The 27,565-nt window shown below is 41.6% G+C and overlaps 1 protein-coding gene and 1 long non-coding RNA gene across 4 annotated transcripts in view; one reads left to right on the forward strand and one right to left on the reverse strand.

Moving 5' to 3' along the window:
• Nucleotides 1–4,067, reverse strand: part of LOC124043422 (transmembrane protein 50B-like) — a 15,443-nt gene extending 11,376 nt beyond the window's left edge. Inside the window, exons 1-2 of one of the 3 annotated variants that reach the window (XM_046362030.1) lie at nt 3,910–4,067; nt 2,945–3,232 (exon numbers count right to left, since the gene is read on the reverse strand). In XM_046362030.1, coding sequence (XP_046217986.1) covers nt 2,945–3,043 — 99 coding nt within the window. In that variant the 5' untranslated portion in view covers nt 3,044–3,232; nt 3,910–4,067. Of the gene's footprint in view, nt 1–2,924; nt 3,233–3,909 lie in introns of those variants that run through there. The other 2 variants (XM_046362038.1, XM_046362047.1) reach the window with 2 other exon arrangements.
• Nucleotides 4,068–4,580: 513 nt separating this feature from the next.
• On the forward strand, nt 4,581–15,074 carry LOC124043444. The gene is made up of 3 exons (XR_006840319.1): nt 4,581–4,739; nt 13,960–14,049; nt 14,943–15,074. It is a non-coding gene; the product is annotated as an uncharacterized LOC124043444 (long non-coding RNA).
• Nucleotides 15,075–27,565: the final 12,491 nt, after the last annotated feature.

Genomic DNA, 27,565 nt, shown 5'->3' on the forward strand with positions numbered 1-27,565 from the left:
TTAGGTACCGATATGATATGTATCGCGATTCGACACTGCAATTTGATTGCAATTCAATATTTCAAACATATTGCTCACAGCAAGAACTAGCAAATCTAGTGCAGTCCTTGAAGAGGAGATGCACTGCAGTACTTAATGCAGCTGGTGGCCACATCAGATACTGACTGTTGCTTTAGATTTTTACCCCCCCCCCCCTCTCCTTTGTTCAGGGACACATTCCATTTCTGCTAGTCACATGTCTGTGGAACTTGTCCAGTTTATGTCTCAGTTGTGGAATCTTATGTTCTACAAATATTTACTTGAATATTTATGTTAAGTTTGCTGAAAATACACGGGGTTGACTTTTCCTTTTTTGCTGAGTTTATATATATATATATATATTTTTTTTTAAGTTGATACTTGGGAGTCAGAAAGATACAATATTGTCAAAAATGAATATTGTGATATGTAACTGTATCCATTTTATTCTCCATCACTAATATTTAGCCTCCAATGGAGGTGAAAGCAGCAAATGAAATTCAGCCCAAACTGAAAAAAAGCTATTTGAGAAAAAAACAAAAATGTTATACTGAGAAATGATTTGCAACTGCCTAAAGGTGTTTTCGAATGAGTAGCTCATCTCTGGCACTCTATGAGGTGAATTGTCCACCGCCAACTGAATGACAAAAAGCAGGAGAAAGAACAATGCTGCATTATCCATGCAGGAGGCCATTTCCTACACACTTCTGATAATTGAGATGAAAACAAGCACCAAAAGAATTCTAGCTGTGTGACGACCCTCTCTCTCTCCAATCAATGTAACTCTGTTTTGATTGCTCTGTGACATAATCGTCACATCTTCTTTCACTGATTTCATCTCATAAGCATTGCCTGGACATGCTAATTTATTTCTGTACTAGGGCGATTCCCTGTAAAAGATACCTGAGCATGCATCGATCTCTCTTCCACCGCTTGAAGCAGACATTGCCCTCAGCATGCCACTGTCACATGTGAAACCTGCAGTATCACAGCATTTCAGAGTGGAGAAGCTCAGCCTGGTGCGTCAGCATCTGGATGAAATCCGGGAATTGCAGTATGCTATCAGTTGCGTTGAGGACGACAACCAGTACCATCCTGAAGTGTGCAGAGTACGCGAGGAACTGTCCACCACTGTCAATATAAGACATAAGGAACCTGCAGAAGGAGCTACAAGATCTAAGGCAGGAATTGGTCAGCCACCACCACCAACTCCTTAATTTCAGTATAAACCAAGGACCCAGTAAACTGTTGAACAAGGACCCATCAACAAACCAAACCATCCAACCAATCCAACTCAGCTGACCCCCTCCACCCCAGTCTCACAGCCCGTGATTGCTCCTACTCCTGCCATCCTCCACAGAGAAGAAGAGAAGAAGCCTGACATTGTTTTGATGATGGATTCCAATGGAAAATGAAGAGCGAAAAAAAGAGTGGTGGCAAAGTTGTGGTGCACCACATCTGAGAGCCAAGGAGCTCCTGACCGTGGCCCAGCTTGGTTCACTGAGCCTTATCATTGTACATACTGGAACCAATGACCTGCATGCTCAACAGGAGATGGTGGTTACATCACTTGGGAGGGTGTTGGAGCGGGCCTCTACCACCTTCCCTGATGTGATGATTGTAATATCCACCCTGCACCGGAGGAGAGATATTCAAACCTGCCACCATCTAGAGGATAAATGCCAGCTTCTCCTGGCACTGTGATAAATGACCAAATGTAAAATTGGCCCAACTTACAACCCGTAGTTTGGACTGCCTGTATGATAATGTACATTTGCTCAAAGAGGCTGTCCCCACCTTCGCCAGGATGTTGCTCTGGGTGGCCAGTCCACCTCACCCCACAGGAGCAGCAGACCAGCCACTGAGACAAATCAGACGCACGTTTAGACCTGCATCCAGTGGCACCTCACAGAGACTGGAGAACAGCCAGCAACACTGCCCACCCCACCACCTTTTACCACTTATCTCCCAGGAACTGCATGCAGATACACTGAAGCTATGCTCAAGCCGTACGCAGTCAGAGGCCCCACACAGAGTTTGGAGCATCGCCGGCCACACTGCCCTCCACACCACCCTCTTCAATTCCCCTTACAAACTCCTTCCCATGTTACCAGACCAGGCCTGCCTAAGCACAGCACAACCAGACCCGCCTCAGCACAGCACAACTAGACCTAGCCCCATCACAGCACAGCTCTACCAGGCCCATCTCAACTCAGCTATACAGTACACTGCACCGACCACTACCCTAGGGTCTGGCAAAACACTGTTGAGGGTAGTGCACCACATGCTGCAGTACACACCATGTACTCTTCAGATCATCAACACTCATATGCTGAGAGTTTGGAGTTTCATCAGCCACACTGCCCTCCGCATCACCCTCCTCAAATCCCCCACAATATCCTCCCAGGCTAGGTTTGGTTACCCTCCCTGATCCCATCCCCAGGACAGGCCTGGGACCATAGAAATAAAAATGAATAGAATGGGCTTGGAAGCTCCTAACCCTAGCAACTGACTGCTAAACTTGTGTGTACACTTGCAATGGCTTCCTGGTATTGTGATGCAATAATGTCCATGGTATTAAGACATTTTCTATTAATTGATGACGGATTGCCACAGTAATGTGGGATGTTCATTCAAATAATGCTAACTGATGTGGCTCCCGCAAAGTACTTTTTGTAACGTCAGTATGTCCATTTTATGTAACATCAATAATGCTTCTTATTTGCTTTATTTCTCCAACATGTCAACATTAGCAAGAGGCACTATAGGCAGAGACACGTTTCATTTATATTTGGTTTGTTCATTCTGTGAGACATTTAAGTTGTGATTTTGCATGCACATTCGCTGGAATCTACCACTTTCGAGTTTTGTTGATGTATTGCCAGGACATGTGTAATCACACACACCTTCATGCCACAGCACTCACCAGGACTCCGGCGACGATGGATGCAAGGGTATTTCTCCTCTCCCCCCAGTCAATGCACTCACACTCCGGCATGCGGAAGTTGTCCAAGAACCCTGCCATCTTCAGCCCTTCTGACCCCTGTGGTCAAACCTTACTGTTGTCTCAGTCAATCTCTAATGTTCCTTAGATAGGTAGGTAGCCCTCAGACTGTTGACACCGACACAGATGAACGTTAAACAGTAATCTGCTGTGCTGCTTCTGTACACTTGACCCTCTGGGATTGGTTTGTCAATCAATCGAGTTTGTTGCCTACAAAAACAAGGAGGTAGGATTATTGATTCTGTATCAAACTCCAATATTCACATCAAGCCCCTAACGTTACACTTGATCGAGGTAGGTCTAGAAACTTTCTTGGCCAGCTTCAATATGGTAATCATATTGCACTCTAGGTGGAACTTTCCACACAATGTTTACCTATCCAATCCGTTTTATCCATTGGGGTACATAGCTAGCCATTTAGCAAATACTATTGGCTGTGGGAAGAGCATAGGCAATGTGACAACAATAAGTGCCAGCAAAAGTTAGGTAGTTAGCTAGCTAGTTAGCTGTTTACAGCAACAGACTAACGTTAGTTAATATAGATAACGTTATTTAGCCAGCTAGTTAAACCTACAAATGTCAAGAGAGCCATGAGTAGCACGTAAATCTTACATTGCGAACTCAACCGCAAAACAGTGAAATATTGTATTATTTTAATTAACAGAATAAATAAAAGCTAACCAGGTTTGTTTCATCTATTTATCTAACGTTATCTAACTGTTAACGGTTGCTAACTTATCAGATAACGTTAGTTATTATTATTTTGCACTGATGCAGTGCGCTGCTCTGGTCCACCTATCCAACAAACAGGCGCTTTCGGGCAAAAAAGTGCGTATACATGTCTTGAATGTAACCATATTACTCGTAGAAAATATAATTTTGCTCACCTCAATTGCAATGTTTTCAGTTTCATTTAGCTAGCTGTGCTACAACGACAAGGGTGAAGCGACGTTGTATCAGGAAGCGTGCTAACCAATCAAAGTAAGGCAATCACAGCAAAGTGACCAATCAATTTTCGCTTATAGAAAAGTGAACGTAAAGTGTCATTTGTAGTGCAGGAATGTGGGGTGAAAGTCAGGAAACGTATTACAGATCATCTAGCTGTATATACAGCAGAGCTGATGGCCATACTGTTGGCCTTGCAGTGGGTAGAGTAAGTCAAGCCAGACAGAGTAGTTATTTGCTCTAATTCATGTGCAGTGCTAAGGGGTCTCCAGTCCTTTATATCACGTAGCAGACAAGACCTGCTTCATGAGGTGCTACAAACAGGAGTAAACAAATGGGTATACAGATAATATTTACATGGGGAAAAAAGGGGCCAAACCCTAAGTTAAATAGTAAACAAATCGTAATAATGTGTAAATGTCAAGTGTGCTGTCCTAGTGGCACACATCAATAACATTCATCAGTACAGATACAAAATGCTTCAGAGGCAATCATAACAGGTGACATCGTATGATTAACCTGGACTTTGACTATCCTTCCCTCTCTTCAAGTCATGCCTGTGCAGTGCACACCACACTCCTCCCAATGAGTCATGCCATTAGGGGGTTGGTCAGGGGAGGGGTTAACATTTGTTTTGACATAGAGAAGCCACCGCAGTTGACAGTGCTGGAGAGACTAAAACACGGCTTTTTGTATTTCATCAGACAATTTAGCTAACTACGTTGTGTATCTGCGACATCTCCGTGTGAAATGGTGTGACTGATCATCAACTGTGAGTCTCTTTTCAAATATCTGCTACTAAATTCACATTGTATTAGATATACCAGAGACTTATATTTACCCAATATAAGGCTCTGAGATAGCTAGGCTATGTCGGTGATAGCAACATGAAAATGCATAATGACTAGATAAGTTCTCCTTGAGGCTTGGCAGTGTTTTCCTGCCTTGGTTTTACAGTCAGCATTACAGCAGTGCCTTCCCTTCCCTGTCTGATACACATTCCCTCTGCAACTACCCACTTGTATAAACACGTCAAAACAAGTGTACAGTAAATAGGTCTTGTGACTTGCTGAGTTAATTGCAACTTGGGTGGAGTTGTCGTAAAGGCCATGAGGCTTATGTGGAAAGAACAGAAGAGATGGGAAGAGGATTCCGATTGAGACAAAGAGACAGGGTCTATTAGAGTTTGCGACACGCTGTTTTCACGCCACTTTGATACAGTTAACCCTAACCCTTTCCCAACCTTAATCTAATTATTCTTACCTGCTACGTTAATTATCCCAACCTGCTGTGTAAGTTCTCCTAACTTGCTACGGAAAAGTAACTTCAGGTCGTAGCTGTATCAAAGTGGCGTGAAAATAGTGTTTCTCATTAGAGTTTGCAACTGAAGCATGAGTCAGCATATTTCTAAAATTAATAATACCGAAGGCCATATGCCTTCAGTATTCCCCATTCAAACCTGTATATTTTGTCATTATGAAGTACTTTTAAACCCATGAAATATGTCAGTTCAATTAGTCCTTCGCTCTTCAGCAAAGTAGGAGGGGTGCTCACTGCTCAACAACAATGACAGGAATCAAATAATTGGGCTTATACACAGGAACAACTTAAGAGTTCTATGATACTATAATACATGGTGTTGGAGCACTCAATGAAATATGTGGATACACTTTATTTGAATCCTCTGTCAGGGTTACATAATGTGATCATAACACTGACATAGCCGTTGGAATATCTAAAGTCAGTTGAGAGAAGCTACATGACTGTTAACCAGTATATGTAGGCCCACACACTACCTGTTGAATTCCACTTCACATATACATGGTGTTCATTCAGGCACACTTTTCAAGGAGAGAAGTCAATAGGGGTGGAATTCTATTTACACTATAACAAATGTTGGATTGAAAACAACCCAATATGGGTTCTTTTGTAACCCAGCGCTGGGTAAATATTGGACAGAACACACACTGGGTTGGTTTTGACCCAGCCAGTTGGGGGGTTGTTTGCATTACCTAAAAATGTGTTCATTTAACCTTCAGTTGAATATTTTTTTACTTTCATGCTGGGTTGACTTAGCAGCTGTGTCTTTTTTAATGTAACTGTCAGGTTATTGTCCGGAGGTGTGGCTTGTTAGGGGCGTGGCTTTCTTATAGATCTTATTGGCCACCCGGGAAAGTACATTTAATTCCTGTTCATCATGTTAAGTTTACTGCAAATTAAAAATGTCCTTACTTTCTTTCACATTTTACACATTCCTCTAGAATATAAAGACTATTTATTACATATTATAATAAGGTGGTATCTATCCCAACAATGGGATATGCATAGGCTTTTATGCAACATACATTTCTGCAAGCCTCAGTGAAGCTGAAAAGGTGTCAATGTTCAACCTTAAAATGTAATAAATATACAACAGAACAGATGAACATGAATGACATTTACTCTCACGGGTGGCTATAAATAAATATCTGAAAGCCATGCCCCTACTAAATAACATCTCTAGTCTTCTGTTCCCCTGGGTCATATCTGAATAAATCACAGCACCAATAACGCAGTATTAACAACCCAACCTTGTTATTTTTTCAAGAAAACAACCCAACTAAGTGAACGAACTCCTGCAACCCAGCAGTTGAGTCAATCAAACAATTTACCTCTGGCTCAGAAATGCTGTCATGAACAATCAAGGGGGCGGGGCTTTCATTGAGCCTTATTATTGAATTATTCAATAAAAGTATTCACCTATTCAGAGTGAGCTTCAATCATGATAGCTAGATATATTCCATCCAAACAACAGTGGACATACTGTTTCGGTAACGTCTGCCATTCATATAGTCCTGATTAGATTCTATACCGTTCATCTCCTCAGGGACTTTTCACCCAAGGATTTTGGTCAGGACTAGCTATTGAACAAGTAGGCTACATCTGGCTTCCTGAATCCTTGAGTCTGTACACAGAGTTATCATTCATAACTCTCTGGTTATTAACACTAACAGTATGGGGTATTTGACCTGACTGTGCCTGGGGCTGTTGTTCCTTTAAATACTGCAGCCTGCAGCATATATCCAATATATGTAGTTATAATTGAAGAGTTTATTTACGATTCACTTTATCCACCATTTTTTCACAATTGTGTTTTTTCATCAGAAATGATTGCTTATGGGTACCTTTATGTTTGTGTAAAATATGAATGCTCTCAGAGTTTTAATTCACAGATTATAGAAACATGTGTTTTTTATGCTAAATGATATGCACTGTTTAGCTGGAATGGAATGTTCATATCCTGTATATTTGACTGTGATGTGGATGTCTCACTTAGCTTAGCATAAGATGTATATACTTACTATAAGTCACTCTGGATAAAAGCATTTGCTAAATTACTCAAATGGTCAATGTAAATGTTATACATAAAGATCTCATGTTACTTCCTGTATTGAATTATAAAAAATATATATAAAACATTTGATGTCACAAATGTATCTTTATAAATATAAATAATGTAGTTAGTTTTTACATTTTACTGTGTTAAACCTAGCAGTACTTTTTTTTTACGGGGTAGATCAGCTTCAATATTGCTGACAGATTGTAGCTTTCATCAATGCAATTGTCTGCATCATTTCCAATTCCCCATATATATATATATATATATATATATATATATATATATATATATATATATATATATATATATATATATATATTTTTATTCACAGTTCCAGTCATAAGTTTGGCCACACCTACTCATTCAAGGGTTTTTCTTTATTTGTAATATTGTCTAATAGTGAAGACATCAAAACTATGAAATAACATATATGAAATAATGTAGCAACCAAAAAAGTGTTAAACAAATCAAAATATATTTAATATTTGAGATTCTTCAAAGTTGCCACCCTTTGCCTTGATGACAGCTTTACACACTCTTGGCATTCTCTCAACCAGCTTCACCTGGAATTATTTTCCAACAGTCTTGAAGGAGTTCCTATATATCCTGAGCACTTGGCAGCTTTTCCTTCACTCTACGGTCTAACTCACCCAAATCATCCAATTATTTTGAGTTCAGGTGATTGTGGAGGCCAGGTCATCTGATGCAGCACTCCATCACCCTCCTTTTTGGTCAAATAGCCCTTACACAGCCTGGAGGTGTGTTGGGTCATTGTCCTGTTGAAAAACAAATTATAGTCCCACTCAGCGCAAACCAGATGGGATGGCATGTTGCTGCAGAATGCTGTGGTAGCCATGCTGGTTAAGTGTGGTATGATTTCTAAATAAATCACTGACAGTGTCACTAGAAAAGAACCCCCACAGCATCACACCTCCTCCATGCTTCATGGTAGGAACCACAAATGCGGAGATCATCCGTCCACATACTCTGCATCTCACAACAATAAAGAGTAGGTGTTCAACCTTTTGACTGGCACTGTATATGGTACGGCATATTTCCTTTATTATTTTCCACTAACCCAACCACCCCTCCCATAATTGGAGTAAACTAATGAAAAACACAACCTGGGCTTCTACTTCAGCTTATACAGTTGAAGTCAGACGTTTACATACACCTTAGCCAAATGCATCCAGTTTTTCACAATCCCTGGCATTTAATTACAGTAAAGATTCCCTGTCTTAGGTCAGTTAGGATCACCACACTATTCTAAGAATGTGAAATATCAGAATAATAGTAGAGAATGATTTATTTCAGCTTGTATTTCTTTGATCATATTCCCAGTGGGTCAGAAGTTTACATACACTCAATTAGCATTTGGTAGCGTTGCATTTAAATTGTTGAACTTGGGTCAAACGTTTCGGGTAGCCTTCCACAAGCTTCCCACAATAAGTTGGGTGAATTTTTGCCCATTCCTCCTGACAGAGCTGGTGTAACTGAGTCAGGTTTGTAGGCCTCCTTGCTCGCACACACCTTTTCAGTTCTGCCCACAAATTTTCTATGGGATTGAGGTCAGGGCTTTGTGATGGCCACTCCAATACCTTGACTTTGTTGTCCTTAAGCCATTTTGACACAACTTTGGAAGTATACTTGGGTTCATTGTTCATTTGGAAGACTCATTTGTGACCAAGCATTAACTTCCTGACTGATGTCTTGAGATGTTGCTTCAATATATCCACATCATTTTCCACCTCATGATGCCATCTATTTTGTGAAGTGCACCAGTCTCTCCTGCAGCAAAGCACCCCCCAACATGATGCTGCCACCCCCGTGCTTCACGGTTGGAATGGTGTTCTTCAGCTTGTAAGCATCTCCCATTTTTCTCCAAACATAACAATGGTCATTATGGCCAAACAGTTCTATTTTTGTTTCATCAGACCAGAGGACATTTCTCCAAAAAGTATGATCTTTGTCCCCATGTGCAGTTGCTATCTGTAGTCTGGATTTTATATGGCGGTTTTGGAGCAGTGGCTTCTTACTTGTTGAGCGGCCTTTCAGGTTATGTCAAGATAGGACTCGTTTTACTGTGGATATAGTTACTTTGTACCTGTTTCCTCCATCTTCACAAGGGCCTTTGCTGTTATTCTGGGATTGATTTGCACTTTTCACATCAAAGTACGTTTATCTCTAGGATACAGAACACGTCTCCTTCCTGAGCGGTATGATGGCTGCGTGGTCCCATGGTGTTTATACTTGCGTACTATTGTTTGTACAGATGAACGTGGTACCTTCAGGCGTTTGGAAAATGCTCCCAAGGATGAACCAGACTTGTGGCGGTCTATAATTTTTGGCTGATTTCTTTTGATTATCCCATGATGTCAAGCAAAGAGGCACTGAGTTTGAAGGTAGGTCTTGAAATACATCCACAGGTACACCTCTAATTGACTGAAATTATGTCAATTTGACTTTCAGAAGCTTCTAAAGCCATGACATCATTTTCTGGAATTTTCCCAGCTGTTTAAAGGCACAGTCAATTTAGTGTATGTAAACTTCTGACCCACTGGAGTTGTGATACAGTGAATTATAATTTAAATAATCTGTCTGAAAACAATTGTTGGAAAAATTACTTGTGTCATGCACAAAGTTGATGTCCTAACTGACTTGCCAAAACGAAATTATATCAGCATATCGATTGCGCAACCAGGGCTGGCAAAACCTTGTATCACTGCTATTCTAACTTCTGCGACGCATATAAGGCCCTGCCCCGCCCTCCTTTCGGAAAAGCTGACCACGACTCCATTTTGTTGATCCCTGCCTACAGACAGAAACTAAAACAAGAAGCTCCCACGCTGAGGTCTGTTCAACGCTGGTCCGACCAACGCTGGTCCGACCAATCTGATTCCACACTCCAAGACTGCTTCCATCACGTGGACTGGGATATGTTTCGTATTGCGTCAGACAACAACATTGACGAATACGCTGATTCGGTGTGCAAGTTCATTAGAACGTGCGCTGAAGATGTCATTCCCATAGCAACGATTAAAACATTCCCAAACCAGAAACCGTGGATTGATGGCAGCATTCGCGTGAAACTGAAAGCGCGAACCACTGCTTTTAATCAGGGCAAGGTGACCGGAAATATGACCGAATACAAACAGTATAGCTATTCCCTCCGCAAGTCAATCAAACAAGCTAAGCGTCAGTATAGAGACAAAGTAGAATCTCAATTCAACGGCTCAGACACAAGAGGTATGTGGCAGGGACTACAGTCAATCACGGATTACAAAATGAAAACCAGCCCCGTCACGGACCAGGATGTCTTGCTCCCAGGCTGACTAAATAACTTTTTTGCCCGCTTTGAGGACAATACAGTGCCACTGACACAGCCCGCAACCAAAACATGCGGACTCTCCTTCACTGCAGCCGAGGTGAGTAAAACATTTAAACGTGTTAACCCTCGCAAGGCTGCAGAACCAGACGGCATCCCCAGTCGCGCCCTCAGAGCATGCGCAGACCAGCTGGCTGGTGTGTTTACGGACATATTCAATCAATCTCTATCCCAGTCTGCTGTTCCCACATGCTTCAAGAGGGCCACCATTGTTCCTGTTCCCAAGAAAGCTAAGGTAACTGAGGTAAACGACTACCGCCCCGTAGCACTCACTTCCGTCATCATGAAGTGCTTTGAGAGACTAGTCAAGGATCATATCAACTCCACCCTACCTGACACCCTAGACCCACTCCAATTTGCTTACCGCCCAAATAGGTCCACAGACGATGCAATCTCAACCACACTGCACACTGCCCTAACCCATCTGGACAAGAGAAATACCTATGTGAGAATGCTGTTCATCGACTACAGCTCGGCATTTAACACCATAGTACCCTCCAAGCTCGTCATCAAGCTCAAGACCCTGGGTCTCGACCCCGCCCTGTGCAACTGGGTACTGGACTTCCTGACGGGCCACACCCAGGTGGTGAGGTTAGGCAACAACATCTCCACCCCGCTGATCCTCAACACTGGGGCCCCACAAGGATGCGTTCTGAGCCCTCTCCTGTACTCCCTGTTCACCCACGACTGCGTGGCGACGCACGCCTCCAACTCAATCATCAAGTTTGCGGACGACACAACAGTGGTAGGCTTGATTACCAACAACGACGAGACTGCCTACAGGGAGGAGGTGAGGGCCCTCGGAGTGTGGTGTCAGGAAAATAACCTCACACTCAACGTCAACAAAACTAAGGAGATGATTGTGGACTTCAGGAAACAGCAGAGGGAACACCCCCCTATCCACATCGATGGAACAGTAGTGGAGAGGGTAGCAAGTTTTAAGTTCCTCGGCATACACATCACAGACAAACTGAATTAGTCCACCCACACAGACAGCATCGTGAAGAAGGCGCAGCAGTGAGGTCTGCACAACGCTTCACCGGGGGAAAACTACCTGCCCTCCAGGACACCTACACCACCCGATGTTACAGGAAGGTCATAAAGATCATCAAGGACAACAACCACCCGAGCCACTGCCTGTTCACCCCGCTATCATCCAAATCAAATCAAATCAAATTTTATTTGTCACATACACATGGTTAGCAGATGTTAGTGCGAGTGTAGCGAAATGCTTGTGCTTCTAGTTCCGACAATGCAGTAATAACCAACAAGTAATCAGCTAACAATTCCAAAACTACTACCTTATAGACACAAGTGTAAGGGGATAATGAATATGTACATAAAGATATATGAATGAGTGATGGTACAGAGCGGCATAGGCAAGATACAGTAGATGGTATTGAGTGCAGTATACACACATGAGATGAGTATGTAAACAAAGTGGCTAGTGATACATGTATTACATAAGGATGCAGTAGATGATATAGAGTACAGTATATACATATACATATCAGATGAATAATGTAGGGAACATTATATTAGGTAGCATTGTTTAAAGTGGCTATATATATATATATTTTTTTTTATACAATTTATATATATTTTACATAATTTCCCATCAATTCCCATTATTAACGTGGCTGGAGTTGAGTCAGTGTGTTGGCAGCAGCCACTCAATGTTAGTGGTGGCTGTTTAACAGTCTGATGGCCTTGAGATAGAAGCTGTTTTTCAGTCTCTCGGTCCAGAAGGCGAGGTCAGTACAGGTGCATCAAAGCTGGGACACTGATTCATATATCTTATGTACATATTCTTTATCCCCTTACACTTGTGTGTATAAGACAGTAGTTTTGGAGTTGTTAGTTAGATTACTTGTTGGTTATTACTGCATTGTCGGAACTAGAAGCACAAGCATTTCGCTACACTCGCATGAACATCTGCTAACCATGTGTATGTGACAAATAAAATTTGATTTGATTTTGATTTGATTTATAGTTTGTTAAGAAGAAATTTGTGGAGTGGTTGAAAAACTAGTAAACTTCCGATTTCAACGATTTCAACTGTATGAGCCGGCCTGTGGACACAATATATTTTACAATTGTTATATTTTGTTTGGTTTTATTCCTCTCCTTCCTCTACCCTCAACCTCCCCATCTATTCCTGATGTCCATCCAGTTCATTTTTTATATTTCCTATATATTTTTAACTGTGCTGTTTCACAAAAGTTCTGAACCTACATACATTTTACAGACACAGTATATTTGACATGAGTTATCTTGTTGTTATTAGTCCCAACCTTTAGCTCCATTCAACCTCTCCCATCTATCTCTTAACACCATCCATATTGGATTTCTATTTGCCATACATTTTTTCAAATGTGCTGTTCTGTTTCACTAAAGTTCTGAACCTTTCTAATTCCCATAGTTTCTACAGATTGTAAATTAAAAGTAAACTTTTCTGCTCAAAGTATTATTATGTTGTTGATTGATTGACTATGACATTTCAAATCACCCAGCAGTGCTATCTGTAGAGTTAGCCCCAGGTAAATGGGCAATTCTTTAGCCATTCCTGGACCTGTGACCAAAGATAAGCTACATGTGGACATTTCCAAGATAAATGATCTGAAGAGAAAAAATGAATCCGGTGTCGCTTTGCGTATCAGTTCATAAACTGTCAATTTCTTGGTCCTTAAATGAAACGGGTATACATTTTTTATCTCAATTGTCTTTAACCAAATTTGGTCTTTAATGCAGGGCCGACAGACACGTCCTTTACTTTTCCCTCCTTCTACTTGTGTCTCCCATTTTTGAGGTAATTCTGCAATAGTTGGTTGTAATTTTGGGTAGAGCAGACATTTCCTAGCAGTACTATTTAATTCTCTGAGAGTGAGGTGTGTGTATATAGCAATTAGGGAAAAAAACATGATTATTTGTCTCTCTGAAATGAAACCATCGAGTGATAGATTTTAAACAAATACCATGATAGTGAAAAAACACACCGATCTCTTTCATAATTCCTTTAAGCATATTAAGCTAATTTGGATATATAGCGTTTTGGAATGAAACTCTTCAATTGCTCCCATCACTCCTATTACTGTATGTGTGTTTCATTCTATCTATCTCTCTTCTATTCTATGACAGACTATCCAAAATCACACATACTGACCACTTGTATGGATGTTACTCCTCCCATAGGAACAGTTAATTAAGTGAAAACTATTCTTCCTTCAGCCTGCAGTTACGTGTTGCGGCGCATCCGGGCTGCAGTGAGAAGGGGAGAGCAGCCAGAGAAGCCCACCGCAGAATGTAGCCAGGCCAAGGGTGAGTGGGCTCAGCTGGGGCAAGAGGAGGCCTGGAGGTCAGGGGGATGCTGCTCAGACAATAAATAGTTTGATTTAGGCCCCATATCAGCTGATTGATATTGCCTGAAAGATGACCTGAAACATGCAGCAAAGATAATGATAATGATACGGTTTGCTTTTGTATTATGAAAGACATATATACCTGGATCCTGTGTGAACGTCTGTGTGTTTCGATGGGTATGTGCGTTCATGCATGCTTGTACAGACTCAAGTGAACAGGATTATAAGAAATGTTGTTTTCTTTTGCTTTTGTACTCCGTGTTTGTCCAAGGCTGTATGGTGAGATGTGTTTTTGCTGGGATTAAAATTGAATCCTGTGTGTGTGTGGGGGGGACACACGAGAACGACGGCTATTTTAATCTCGGGGGTTAGCTTTAGGGTTAGGGTTACAGTTAGGGTTAGAATTAGGGTTATGGGTTAGGTTTATGGGTTAGGAGTTAGTTACAGTTAGGGATTAAGGTCAGGGTTAAGGTTAAGGTTAGGGCTAGGGCTAGGGTTAGGGAAACTAGGATTTTGAATGGAAATTAATTTTATCCCCAAACATATGGATATTAAAACATATGTGTGTGTGCATGCATGCACACACACACAGAATGTTGATTTTGACATACACACACACCGACACACACACACACACACACACACACACACACACACACACACACACACACACACACACACACACACACACACACACACACACACACACACACACACACACACACACACACACACACACACACAGACAGTGTGAGGGTTGTACAAAGCCGAAAATCTGCAAACAGATGACATTTAACAAATCAATTCCTCTTTAATGTAGGCCTACTGGTGTTTTTCATTCTTTCTATGCAGCGTGGAAGGAGGAGGGTATGCAGAAGAATGGACAGGTGGAGCCGGTGTTCAAACCCCTGGTAACGGAGCCGGAACCAGGCCTGAAGGTGGCAGAGTGTGCCTCTGGTGAATGACGTTAGAGAGGGACGGATATAGAACAGGAGAGAGTGTGGAGGAAGGGATGAGAGGAACAACTGTGTAAAAGATGCACTGACTCAGTTGCATTATTATCTGTATTCTGTAAGACTATAGCAGTAACCTCATACGTTGTCTTATAACATGCTATGGAGAGACGGCCACTGCATTAACTTATGCTTGCTCATGCCAGGTCAGTATGAGGAATTACATGTACTGCATGTTTTCTCTGGCTAGGTATGAAATTGTATGACACTGACCTTGCACATACAGATGCATTCACCTGCTAGTACAACAGATCACATTTACTGTGGAAAAATTATTCACACATTAGGTGCACACACACACACACACACACACACACACACACACACACACACACACACACACACACACACACACACACACACTCTTCCCCTCCCACTCCTCTCCTGTGGCCAGGTCTCTGTCCTCTAGAGTAGTTGAAGGTCAGAGTGAAAGAGTAACAAGCAGTAGCAGGCAACGAAGAGAATGATTGCCTGGACATCAATTCCCCACCAGAGGAAATGCCCAGGCATGAAGACAAAAACAAACCTTCTGCTGTTCATAAAGATTTCTGCTGTTCATAAAGATACTGCCTCTATTTTTCATTGTATTCTGGGAGATGTGCATTTTCAATAAACAAAGTACTCTTGCCTCCAGTGTGTTTCTGGGTTTCATCAATCATTTTTTAAACATTGAGCAGCAAAGAGCACACACAGCGCATGACTTCTATAATACATATCAGGATTATTGTTTAATAATGTGTTGAAGTAAAAATATTTTAAAAATCACTCTCACACTAACATAGACGCATATGCACACTCACACTCCCTCTGTCTCTCTCATTCTCCCTCTCGGACACACCATTTTTTATCAGTTGCATGCTTAGAGGAAACACACCATATGCATAACATTATCTGGTGTGGGTTGACAGCACATAATTACATTGCCTTCAGAAAGTATTCCTACCCCTTGACGTATTCCACCGTATGTTGTGTTACAGCCTGAATTCGATATGGACTAAACATGTATTTTTTTCTCACCTACCTACAAACAAAACCAAATAATAACAAAGTGTAAACATGTTTTTAGAAATGTTGGCAAATTTATTGAAAAGGAAATACAGAAATATCTAATACATAAGTATTCACACCCCTGAGTCAATACTTTGTAGAAGTACCTTTGACAGCGATTACAGCTCTGAGTGTTTCTGGGTAAGTCTCTAAGAGTTTTCCAAATCTGATTTGTGCAACATTTGCCCATTTGTATTATCAAAATTCTTCAAACTCTGTCAAAATGGTTCTTGGTCAACTGCTAAACAACCACTGAACGGTTTTTCAGGTCTTGCCATAGATTTTCAAGATGAATGTCATAACTAACTCGGCCACTCAGGAACATTCACTGTCTTCTTGGTAAGCAACTCCAGTCTAGATTTGACCTTGTGTTTATGTTATTGTCCATCTGAAAGGTGAATTCATCTCCCAGTGTCTGGTGGAAAGCAGACTGAACCAGGTTTTCCTCTAGGACTTTGCATGTGATTTAGCTCCATTCTGTTTATCTTTATTCTGAAAATCTCCCCAGTCCATAATAATTACAAGCACACCCATAACATGATGCAGACGTCACTATGCTTGAGAATATGGAGTGTTGTATTTGATTTACCCTAAACATAACACCAGGCATTCAGGACAAAAAGCTAATTGCTTTGTCACATTATTTGCAGTATTACTTTAGGGCCTTTGTTGCAAACAGGATGCATGTTTTGGAATATTCGTATTCTGTACAGGCTTCCTTCTTTTCCCTTCGTCAATTAAGTTAGTATCATCGGACTGAGCTTGTTGTCATTGCAGAAAATCTCAACACTGTGCGTTACAGGGAAGACATCCTCCTCCCTCATGTGGTGCCCTTCCTGTAGGCTCATCCTGACATGACCCTCCAGCATGACAATGCCACCAGCCATACTGCTCATTCTGTGCATGATTTCCTGCAAGACAGGAAGGTCAATGTTCTGCCATGGCCAGCGAAGAGCCTGGATATCAATAAAAATGCCATGGTGGCAAAGTAAATACAATACAGCAATTAAAAACACTGGAATTGTAGATTTGCAGAAGGTGAATGTGCAAAGTAGAAATAATGGGGTGCAAGGGAGCAAAATAAATAAATACAGTAGGGGATGAGAATTGTTTGGGCTATTTATAGATAGGCTATGTACAGGTGCAGTGATCTGTGAGCTGCTCTGACAGCTGGTGCTTAAAGCTGGTGAGGGAGACAAGTGTTTCCAGTTTCAGAGATTTTTGTAGTTTGTTCCAGTCATTGGCAGCAGAGAACTGGAAGGAGAGGCGGCCAAAGGAGGAATTGGCCCTGGGGGTGACCAGTGAAATACACCTGCTAGAGCGCGTGCTTCGGGTGGGTGCTGCTATAGTGACCAGTGAGCTGAGATAAGGTGGGACTTTACCTAGCAGGGTCTTGTAGATGACCTGGAACCAGTGGGTTTGGCGACAAGTATGAAGTGAGGGCCAGCCAACAAGAGCGTACAGGTCGCAGTGGTGGGTAGTATATGGGGCTTTGTAGGCAGCAATCTGTTGAAGAGCATGCATTTAGTTTTACTTGTATTTAAGAGCAGTTGGAGGCTACGGAAGGAGAGTTATATGGCATTGAAGTTCGTCTAGAGGGTAGTTAACACAGTGTCCAAAGAAGAGCCAGAAGTATACAGAACGGTGTCGTCTGCGTAGAGGTGGATCAGAGACCAGCAGCAAGAGCAACATCATTTATGTATACAGAGAAAATAGTTGGCCCAAGAATTGAACCCTGTGGCACCCCCATAAAGACTGCCAGAGGCCCGGACAACAGGCCCTCCGATTTGACATACTGAACTCTATCGGAAATGTGGTTGGTGAACCAGGCGAGGCAATCATTTGAGAAACCAAGGCTGTTGAGTCTGCTGATGAGGATGTGTTGATTGACAGAGTTGGAAAACCTTGGCCAGGTCAATGAATATGGCTGCACAGTATTGTTTCTTATTGATGGCGGTTAAGATATTGTTTAGGACCTTGAGCATGGCTGAGGTGCACCCATGACCAGCTTTGAAACCAGATTGCATAGTGGAGAAGGTACTTGATTATCGATTTGAAATGGTTGATAATCTGTTAACTTGGCTTTTGAAGACCTTAGAAAGGTAGGGTAGGGTAGATATAGGTCTGTAGCAGTTTGGGTCAAGAGTGTCCCCCCCTTTGAAGAGGGGATGACCGCAGCTGCTTTCCATTCTTTGGGAATCTCAGACGACATGAAAGAGAGGTTGAACAGGCTAGTAATAGGGGTTGCAAAAATTTCGGGAGATAGTTTTAGAAAGAAAGGGTCCAGATTGTCTAGCCCGACTGATTTGTAGGGTTCCAGATTGTACAGCTCTTTTAGAATATCCGCTGACTGGATTTGGGAGAAGGAGAAATGGGGAAGGCTTGGGCGAGTTGCTGTGGGGGTAGCAGTGCTGTTTACCAGGGTAGGGGTAGCCAGGTGGAAAGCATGGCCAGCCATAGAAAAATGCTTATTGAAATTCTCAATTATAGTGGATTTATCAGTGGTGACAGAGTTTCCTATCCTCAGTGCAGTGGGCAGCTGGGAGGAGGTGCTCTTATTCTCCATGGACTTTACAGTGTCCCAGAACGTTTTTGAGTTTGTGTTGCAGAAAGCAAATTTCTGCTTGAAAAAGCTAGCCTTGGCTTTTCTAACTGCCTGTATATATTGGTTTCTAACTTCCCTGAAAAGTTGCATATCACGGGGGCTGTTCGATGCTAATGCAGAACGCCACAGGATGTTTTTGTGCTGGTTAAGGGCAGTCAGGTCTGGAGAAAACCAAGGGCTATATCTGTTCCTGGTTCTAACTTTCTTGAATGGGGCATGCACATTTAACATGGTGAGGAAGACATTTTGAAAGAATAACCAGGCATTCTCAAAGGGATTTTCATTGTCTGCTTTTTTTTCTATCAATAGGTTCCCTTCATTGAGAGGCATTGGAAAACCTCCCAGGTCTTTATTTGAATCTGTTTGAAATTCACTGCTCGACTGAGGGAACTTACATATAATTGTATGTGTGGGGTACAGAGGTGAGGTAGTCATTCAAAAATCACGTTAAACACTATTATTCCACACAGAGTGAGTCCATGCAACTTATTATGTGACTTGTTAAACATGTTTTAACTCCTGAACTTTTGTGTAACGATGTGCACTGAGAGTCAGGAAGAAAGTTCAGGGAGTGAGTGTTTTAATAAATAAACACAACATAATACAAAACAAGAAACACGAACAACACACAGCCTGGGGAAGGAACCAAAGGGAGTGACATATATAGGGAAGGTAATCAGAGGTGATGGAGTCCAGGTGAGTCTGATGACGCGCAGGTGCGCGTAACGATGGTGACAGGTGTGCGCCACAACGAGCAGTCTGGTGACCTTGAGGCAGTAGAGGGAGCACACGTGACATTTAGGCTTGCCATTACAAAATAGTTGAATACTTATTTACTCAAGACATTTCAGCTTTTCATTTCTTATTCATTTGTAAACATTTAGAAAAGAAATATTCCACTTCGACATAATGTGTTATTGTTGTAGGCCAGTGACAAAACAATCTGAATGTAATACATGTTTAATTCAGGCTGCAACACAGCAGAATGTGGAAAAAGTCAAGGAGTGTGAATACTTTCTGAAGGCAATGCACAAAAGACATAGCAAACTCCTGTAACACACCCCAGCAGAAACAGGGTCAACATCATATAAAAACATACAATGGGGAGAACAAGTATTTGATACACTGCCGATTTTGCAGGTTTTCCTACTTACAAAGCATGTAGAGGTCTGTCATGTTTTATCATGGGTACACTTCAACTGTGAGAGACAATCTAAAACAATAATCCAGAAAATCACATTGTATGATTTTTAAGTAATTAATTTGCATTTTATCGCATGACATAAGTATTTGATACATCAGAAAAGCAGAACTTAATATTTGGCACAGAAACCTTTGATTGCAATTACAGAGATCATACGTTTCCTGTAGATCTTGACCAGGTTTGCACACACTGCAGCAGGGATTTTGGCCCCATCTTCCATCCAGACCTTCTCCAGATCCTTCGGACACCATTGAATTTGTGGCCTAAAAAATTAATCTTGATTAACTCAGAACTAAAATCTTGAATAATTTATGTCCACGACCGATTACTTTCAGGTGAATTCCGCACACTTTCGTAGTTCTTCACGACTGAGGATCTCTGCTGGGAAAGAAGAACAAGTGGATGTGTGAACTTAAAGAGACCAGGTCTGCCTCTGCATGAGTGGACCAGGTAATTAGGATTAGGTAACCTCTCAGTGGTGAAGTGCCTTCCCTTTGTTAACACCTCCAGGAGCCTACGCCACATGATTGCCTTCCTTCTTGTTATCCTCGCTTATCCTCTATTTTCCACTCTGAGCTGTGAGCACCCCATGCCCTGGAGGAGAGGGGGAAGAACCAGAAGAGAGGAGATAAGGATGAATCTGAAAAGGAGAGGTGACACGGTGCATCTCAAGCGGGGCTCTGCAGATGGGATGTGAGTGGTTGAGTGGGAAAGCAGACATCCAAGAAGGTATGGGGGAGAGGAGGAGTGGAGGGTGGAAATGTAACTCGTGTGTGTGTGTGTGTGTGTGTGTGTGTGTGTGTGTGTGTGTGTGTGTGTGTGTGTGTGTGTGTGTGTGTGTGTGTGTGTGTGTGTGTGTGTGTGTGTGTGTGTGTGTGTGTGTGTGTGTGTACGTGCATTTACACGAGGAGCGATGTGAAGGAGGGAAGTGTGTGTCATTGTGTGGGTGTGTGTGCGATGGTGGTAGGTAGGGCATGTTCTCCTGGATGCTCTTTAAGTAGATCATACAGAACAGGTGCTTTAACCTGGATGAAAGGTGCCCAGAGTAAACGGCCTGCTCCTCAGTCCCAGTTGCTAATATATGCATATTATTATTAGTGGATAGAAAACACTCTGAAGTTTCTAAAACTGTTTGAATGATGTCTGTGAGTATAACAGAACTCATATGGCAGGCAAAAACCTGAGAAGAAATCCAAACAAGAAGTGGGAAATCTGAGGTTTGTAGTTTTTCAACTCTTTGCCATTCCAATACACAGTGAGGTTGGTCGATTTTCAACCCAGCCCCTATTGAATATACAGTGGGATATTGGTTATGTTGCACCCCCTACGGCTTCTACTAGATGTCAACCATCTTTAGAAACTTGTTTGAGGATTCTACTGTGAAGTGGGGATTCATAAAGGCTGTTTGAGCCAGGTGTCTAGCAGATTGCCACAGGCTCTGAGGCGCGGTCACGAGAGAGTTAGCTCTTGTTCCATTGCTTTTCTACAGACAATGGAATTCTCCAGTTGCAAAAAATTCCATACATCGTTTGACATGTTTCTACGGACAGTAAAGGAACTTTTTGACATTTCGTCTGCAACTAGGGAACGAGCTTCATGACTTTGGATTTGTTTACCAAACGTGTTAACAAAAGTAGCTCTTTGGACATAAATGATGGACATTATCGAACGAAATCAAACATTTAATGTGGAACTGGGATTCCTGGGAGTGCATTCTGATGAGGATCATCAAAGGTAAGTGAATATTTATAATGCTATTTCTGACTTCTGTTGACTATCCAATATGGCGGATATATTTTTGGCTGCTTTGTTGTCTGAAAGCTGTACTCAGATTATTGCATGATTTGCTTTTTCCGTAAAGCGGTTGCATTAATAAGGTGAAGTGTATCTATATTTCCATGTCTAACAATTGTATATACATCAACATTTATCGAGTATTTCTGGAAAATGATGTGGCTCTCTGCAATATCACTGGATGTTTTTGGAACTAGTGAACATAACGCGCCAATGTATACTGAGATTTTTTTATATAAATATGCACTTTATCGAACAAAACATATATTATGTATTGTGTAACATGAAGTCCTATGAGTGTCATCTGATGAAGATCATCAAAGGTTAGTGATTAATTTTATCCCTATTTGAGCTTTTTGTGATTCCTCTCTTTGGCTGGAAAAGTGACTTGGCGGTGACCTAATATAATCGTTTGTGGTGCTTTCGCTGTAAAGCCTATTTGAGATCGGACACTTTGGTGGGATAAACAACAAGATTGCCTTTAAAACGGTATAAGATACATGTATGTTTGAGGAATTTTAATTATGTGATTTCTGTTGTTTGAATTTGGCACTCTGCATTCTCACTGGCTGTTGTCATATCAATCCCATTAACGGGATTGCAGCCCTAAGAAGTTCTCTTCTCCTCCTGCAGGCCTAGAATTGTGCAATGTGATGAGAATGGACAGGTATGAAACATGCACAAACACAAACAGATAGCAAATATGCTACGTTGGACACACCCATCCCAGCCATAGTCCCTCAAAATAATGAAAATAATTCATAAATAAATCTCATCTAAGCTGCACGAAGGCAATTGCCATGCATGTCACATGGAGACAAACACAGACACACACAGGAATGGAAATGCACACAAGAAGCATGCACAAACACACACACACACACACACACACACACACACACACACACACACACACACACACACACACACACACACACACACACACACACACACACACACACACACACACACACACACACACACACACACACACACACACACACACACACAGGTTGGAAATTAGATTTCGGTTACACTTCAGATGCTGTCAATTCCCCCTGGATCAGATTCGTGAATCCCGGTGCCTCTGGGTGATAATTGTCTCAGGAGAACAAGGTGCACAGTAATTACCACGCTGTACAATAATTAGGCTGCATCTTTCTGTGTCTTTGTGTTCCCATACAAAACTTTCTCCTCCCAATCGCTCTCCTTCTCACTTCTCCTCTACTCTCTCTTTCTCAACCTCTCTGTGTCACCCTCTTTATCACTCTTTTCTTCTCTCGTCAATTCAACGTCTATTCCATGTTGATTCAATGTCATTTCATTGAAATTATGTGGAAACAACATTGATTCAACCAGTGTGTGCCCAGTGGGTTCCTTCTTTTAATCTACCACTCTGTCTCATTCCCCTGTTTCTCTTTCTGTATTTACTTTCTCTCTCCATTGGTTGTTCCTGTTACCAGAGGTGTCGTTGTCCTTATGGTTGGGGTGATACAGTACATTATTATACATATTGTTCAAGTAAACAAAGAACATTTGGTCATATTAAAAAAGTATATTAAACAGTTTAAAAAACGGTCTCTTCTTGTACATACAGTATGTATGTCTATGCTACACGTGTGTTCTACACATATCTTAAATATGACCTTTAAAAAGGAATTAGATGTTGTACTGACTGGAGGTCGACCGATTAATCGGAATGGCCGATTAATTAGGGCTGATCGGATTTCAAGTTTTCATAACAATCGGTAATCTGCATTTTTGGACAGCAATTATGGCCGATTGCGTTGCACTCCACGAGGAGACTGCGTGGCAGGCTGACTACCTGTTATACGAGTGCAGCAAGGAGCCAAGGTAAGGTGCTAGCTAGGATTAAACTTATCTTATAAAAAAATCTATCTTAACATAATCACTAGTTAACTACACATGGTTGATGATATTACTAGTTAATCTAGCTTGTCCTGGGTTGCATATAATCGATGCGGTGCCTGTTATTTTATCATTGAATCACAGCCTACATCGCCAAATGAAAAAAGTACTGTCGTTGCACCAATGTGTACCTAACCATAAACATCAATGCCTTTCTTAAAATCAATACACAAGTACATCTTTTTAAACTTGCATATTTAGTTAACCTTTTTAGCTAGCGGAACCCCTCAACAACATTCCGTTGAATAGGCATGGCGCGAAATTCAAAAATATTTTTTTGAAATATGTAACTTTCACACATTAACAAGTCCAATATATCAAATGAAAGATAGACATCTTGTTAATCTACCCATCTAGTCCAATTTCAAAAATGCTTTACAGCGAAAGCACCACATATGATTATGTTAGGTCATAGCCAAGACGATAAAACACACAGCCATTTTTCCAGCCAAAGATAAGAGTCACAAAAAGCAGACATGTAGATAAAATTAACCTTTGATGGTCTTCATCAGACGACACTCATAGGACATCATGTTACACAATACATGTATGTTTTGTTCGATAATGTGCATATTTATATAAAAAAATCTCAGTTTACATTGGTGCCTTACGTGCAGTAATGTTTTGATTCCAAAACATCTGGTGATTTTGCAGAAATACTTATAATAAACATTGATAAAAGATACAAGTGTTATTCACAGAAAAAAAGATAGACTTCTCCTTAATACAACCGCTGTGTCACATTTCAAAAAAACTTTACGGAAAAAGGATAATCTGAGAACGGAGCTCAGAACCCAAAACAGCCAGAGGAATATCCGCCATTTTGGAGTCAACAAAGTCAGAAACAACACCATAAATATTCACTTACCTTTGATGATCTCCATCAGAAGGCACTCCCAGGAATCCCAGGTCGACAATAAATTACTCGATATGTTCCATAACCCTGTTGTGCCTACACCCCCCCCCCCCCGTTCAACTCAAACGGTGGTGCAGGGAGTGCAAAAATATTCTTAGAAATATTTAACCTCCACACATTAACAAGTCCGATACCTCAAATGAATGATAAACACCTTGTTCATCTACCCAGCGTGTCAGATTTTTTAAATGTTTTACGGCGAAAACACAGCATATATATATGTTAGACCACCACCAAAACAAAGAAAAAACATAGCCATTTTGTCCAACAAAAGATACAATGACAAAAGCAGGATTAAAATAAAAATCATTCACTAACCTTTTGAAAATCTTCATCAGATGACAGTAATATGACATGTTACACAGTACATTTATGTTTTGTTCGATAATATGCATTTTATATCCATAAATCTCGGTTTACATTGACGCCATGTTCAGAAAATTCTCCAAAATGTCCGGAGAAATTATAGAAAGCTACGCCAGATAACATAAATACTCATTATAAACTTTGACTAAAGATACATGTTCTACATATAGTTAGAAAGATACACTTGTTCTTAATGCAACCGCTGTGTCACATTTTTTTTTTACGTTACGGAATTAGTTTACTATGCAATAATCTGAGATGGCGCTCAGACGTAACAATATTTCTCCGCTATGTTGGAGTCAACAGAAATACAAAATTACAACATAAATATTCCCTTACCTTTGATGGTCTTCGATCAGAATGTAGTGGAAGGAGTCATACTTACCCAATACATCGTTTTGTTTCATAATGTTCAATTCTAGTGTCCATTTAGTAGCATATGCTACCACTTTCAGCTCAAATGGCCAAAAAATGACTTCTGGTCAAGAATAATTGTGCATCAAAACTTCCAAATTACATATTACAGTTCGACGAAACTGGTCAAACTAAGTGAAGAATCAAGCTTCAAGATGTTATAAACGTACAAAACGAATGGCATTCCAACCGGACAATCCTAGTTCATCTGGGGCTGACTGGAACAAAGGAAGCTCTCTGTCCAAAGCGCGCCTTCACGCACATGAAAATCCTCGCGACACCTACAGTTTTTCACCCCATTGGGTTAAAGTTCACAGCATATGCACCATTAAATGCTCTACTGAATGAGGACATCTAGTGGAAGACATAGGAAGTGTTTCCAGATCCATAACTGGTTGGGCAGGGGGGGACGATGACGTCAAAGTTGCCCCAACTTTCACGATTCCAAAACTAGTTTGGAAGATTGCCTGCCCTGTGAGTTCTGTTATACTCACAGACATAATTCGAACAGTTTTAGAAGCTTCAGAGTGTTTTCTATCCAATAATAATAATAATATGCATATATTAGCAATTTAAGACAGATTTTTATGCAGATTTTTTTTTACTATGGGCACACAATTCATCCAAAGGGGAAATACCGCCCCCTATCCTTAAGTCAATTAAGTCAGTAATTTATGTCCAAATAGACACTTGTTGTTAGCGTGTTCAGCCCAGTAATCCATCTTCATGAGGTGCAGGCACTTCATCCAGACAAAAACTTGAAAGGTTCCGTTACAGTCCTTTAGAAACATGTCAAACGATGTATGGAATCAATCTTTAGGATGTTATTAACGTAAAACAACAATAATGTTCCAACCAGAGAATTCCTTTGTTTTCAGAAAAGCACTGGAAGGAGAGGTAAATCTGTCGGGTGCCCGCGTCATGAGACCAAGGCACTATGCCAGACCACTGACTCAAAGAGGTCTCATGAGCCCCTCCTTTATAGTAGAATCCTCATTCAAGTTTCTAAAGACGGTTGACATCTAATGGAAGCCTTTGGAAGTGCAACTTTATCCATATCTCAATGTGTATTCGGTAGACCAAGCTTTGAAAAACTACAAACCTCAGATGTCCCACTTCCTGGTTGGATTTTTCTTACGTTTTCACCTGTCATATGAGTTCTGTTATACTCCCAGACATCATTCAAACAGTTTTAGAAACTTCAGAGTGTTTTCGCCTCCCTGCGGACCTGGCATCCTTTCACTCCCTCCTCTCTACATTTTCCTCCTCTGTCTCTGCTGCTAAAGCCACTTTCTACCACGCTAAATTCCAAGCATCTGCCTCTAACCCTAGGAAGCTCTTTGCCACCTTCTCCTCCCTCCTGAATCCTCCTCCCCCCCCCCTCCTCCCTCTCTGCAGATGACTTCGTCAACCATTTTGAAAAGAAGGTCGACGACATCCGATCCTCGTTTGCTAAGTCAAACGACACCGCTGGTTCTGCTCACACTGCCCTACCCTGTGCTCTGACCTCTTTCTCCCCTCTCTCTCCAGATGAAATCTCGCGTCTTGTGACGGCCGGCCGCCGAACAACCTGCCCGCTTGACCCTATCCCCTCCTCTCTTCTCCAGACCATTTCCGGAGACCTTCTCCCTTACCTCACCTCGCTCATCAACTCATCCCTGACCGCTGGCTACGTCCCTTCCGTCTTCAAGAGAGCGAGAGTTGCACCCCTTCTGAAAAAACCTACACTCGATCCCTCCGATGTCAACAATTACAGACCAGTATCCCTTCTTTCTTTTCTCTCCAAAACTCTTGAACGTGCCGTCCTTGGCCAGCTCTCCCGCTATCTCTCTCTGAATGACCTTCTTGATCCAAATCAGTCAGGTTTCAAGACTAGTCATTCAACTGAGACTGCTCTCCTCTGTATCACGGAGGCGCTCCGCACTGCTAAAGCTAACTCTCTCTCCTCTGCTCTCATCCTTCTAGATCTATCGGCTGCCTTCGATACTGTGAACCATCAGATCCTCCTCTCCACCCTCTCCGAGTTGGGCATCTCCGGTGCGGCCCACGCTTGGATTGCGTCCTACCTGACAGGTCGCTCCTACCAGGTGGCGTGGCGAGAATCTGTCTCCTCACCACGCGCTCTCACCACTGGTGTCCCCCAGGGCTCTGTTCTTGGCCCTCTCCTATTCTCGCTATACACCAAGT

Source organism: Oncorhynchus gorbuscha, linkage group LG01, assembly GCF_021184085.1.
Source record: "Oncorhynchus gorbuscha isolate QuinsamMale2020 ecotype Even-year linkage group LG01, OgorEven_v1.0, whole genome shotgun sequence".
NCBI lineage: Eukaryota > Metazoa > Chordata > Actinopteri > Salmoniformes > Salmonidae > Oncorhynchus > Oncorhynchus gorbuscha.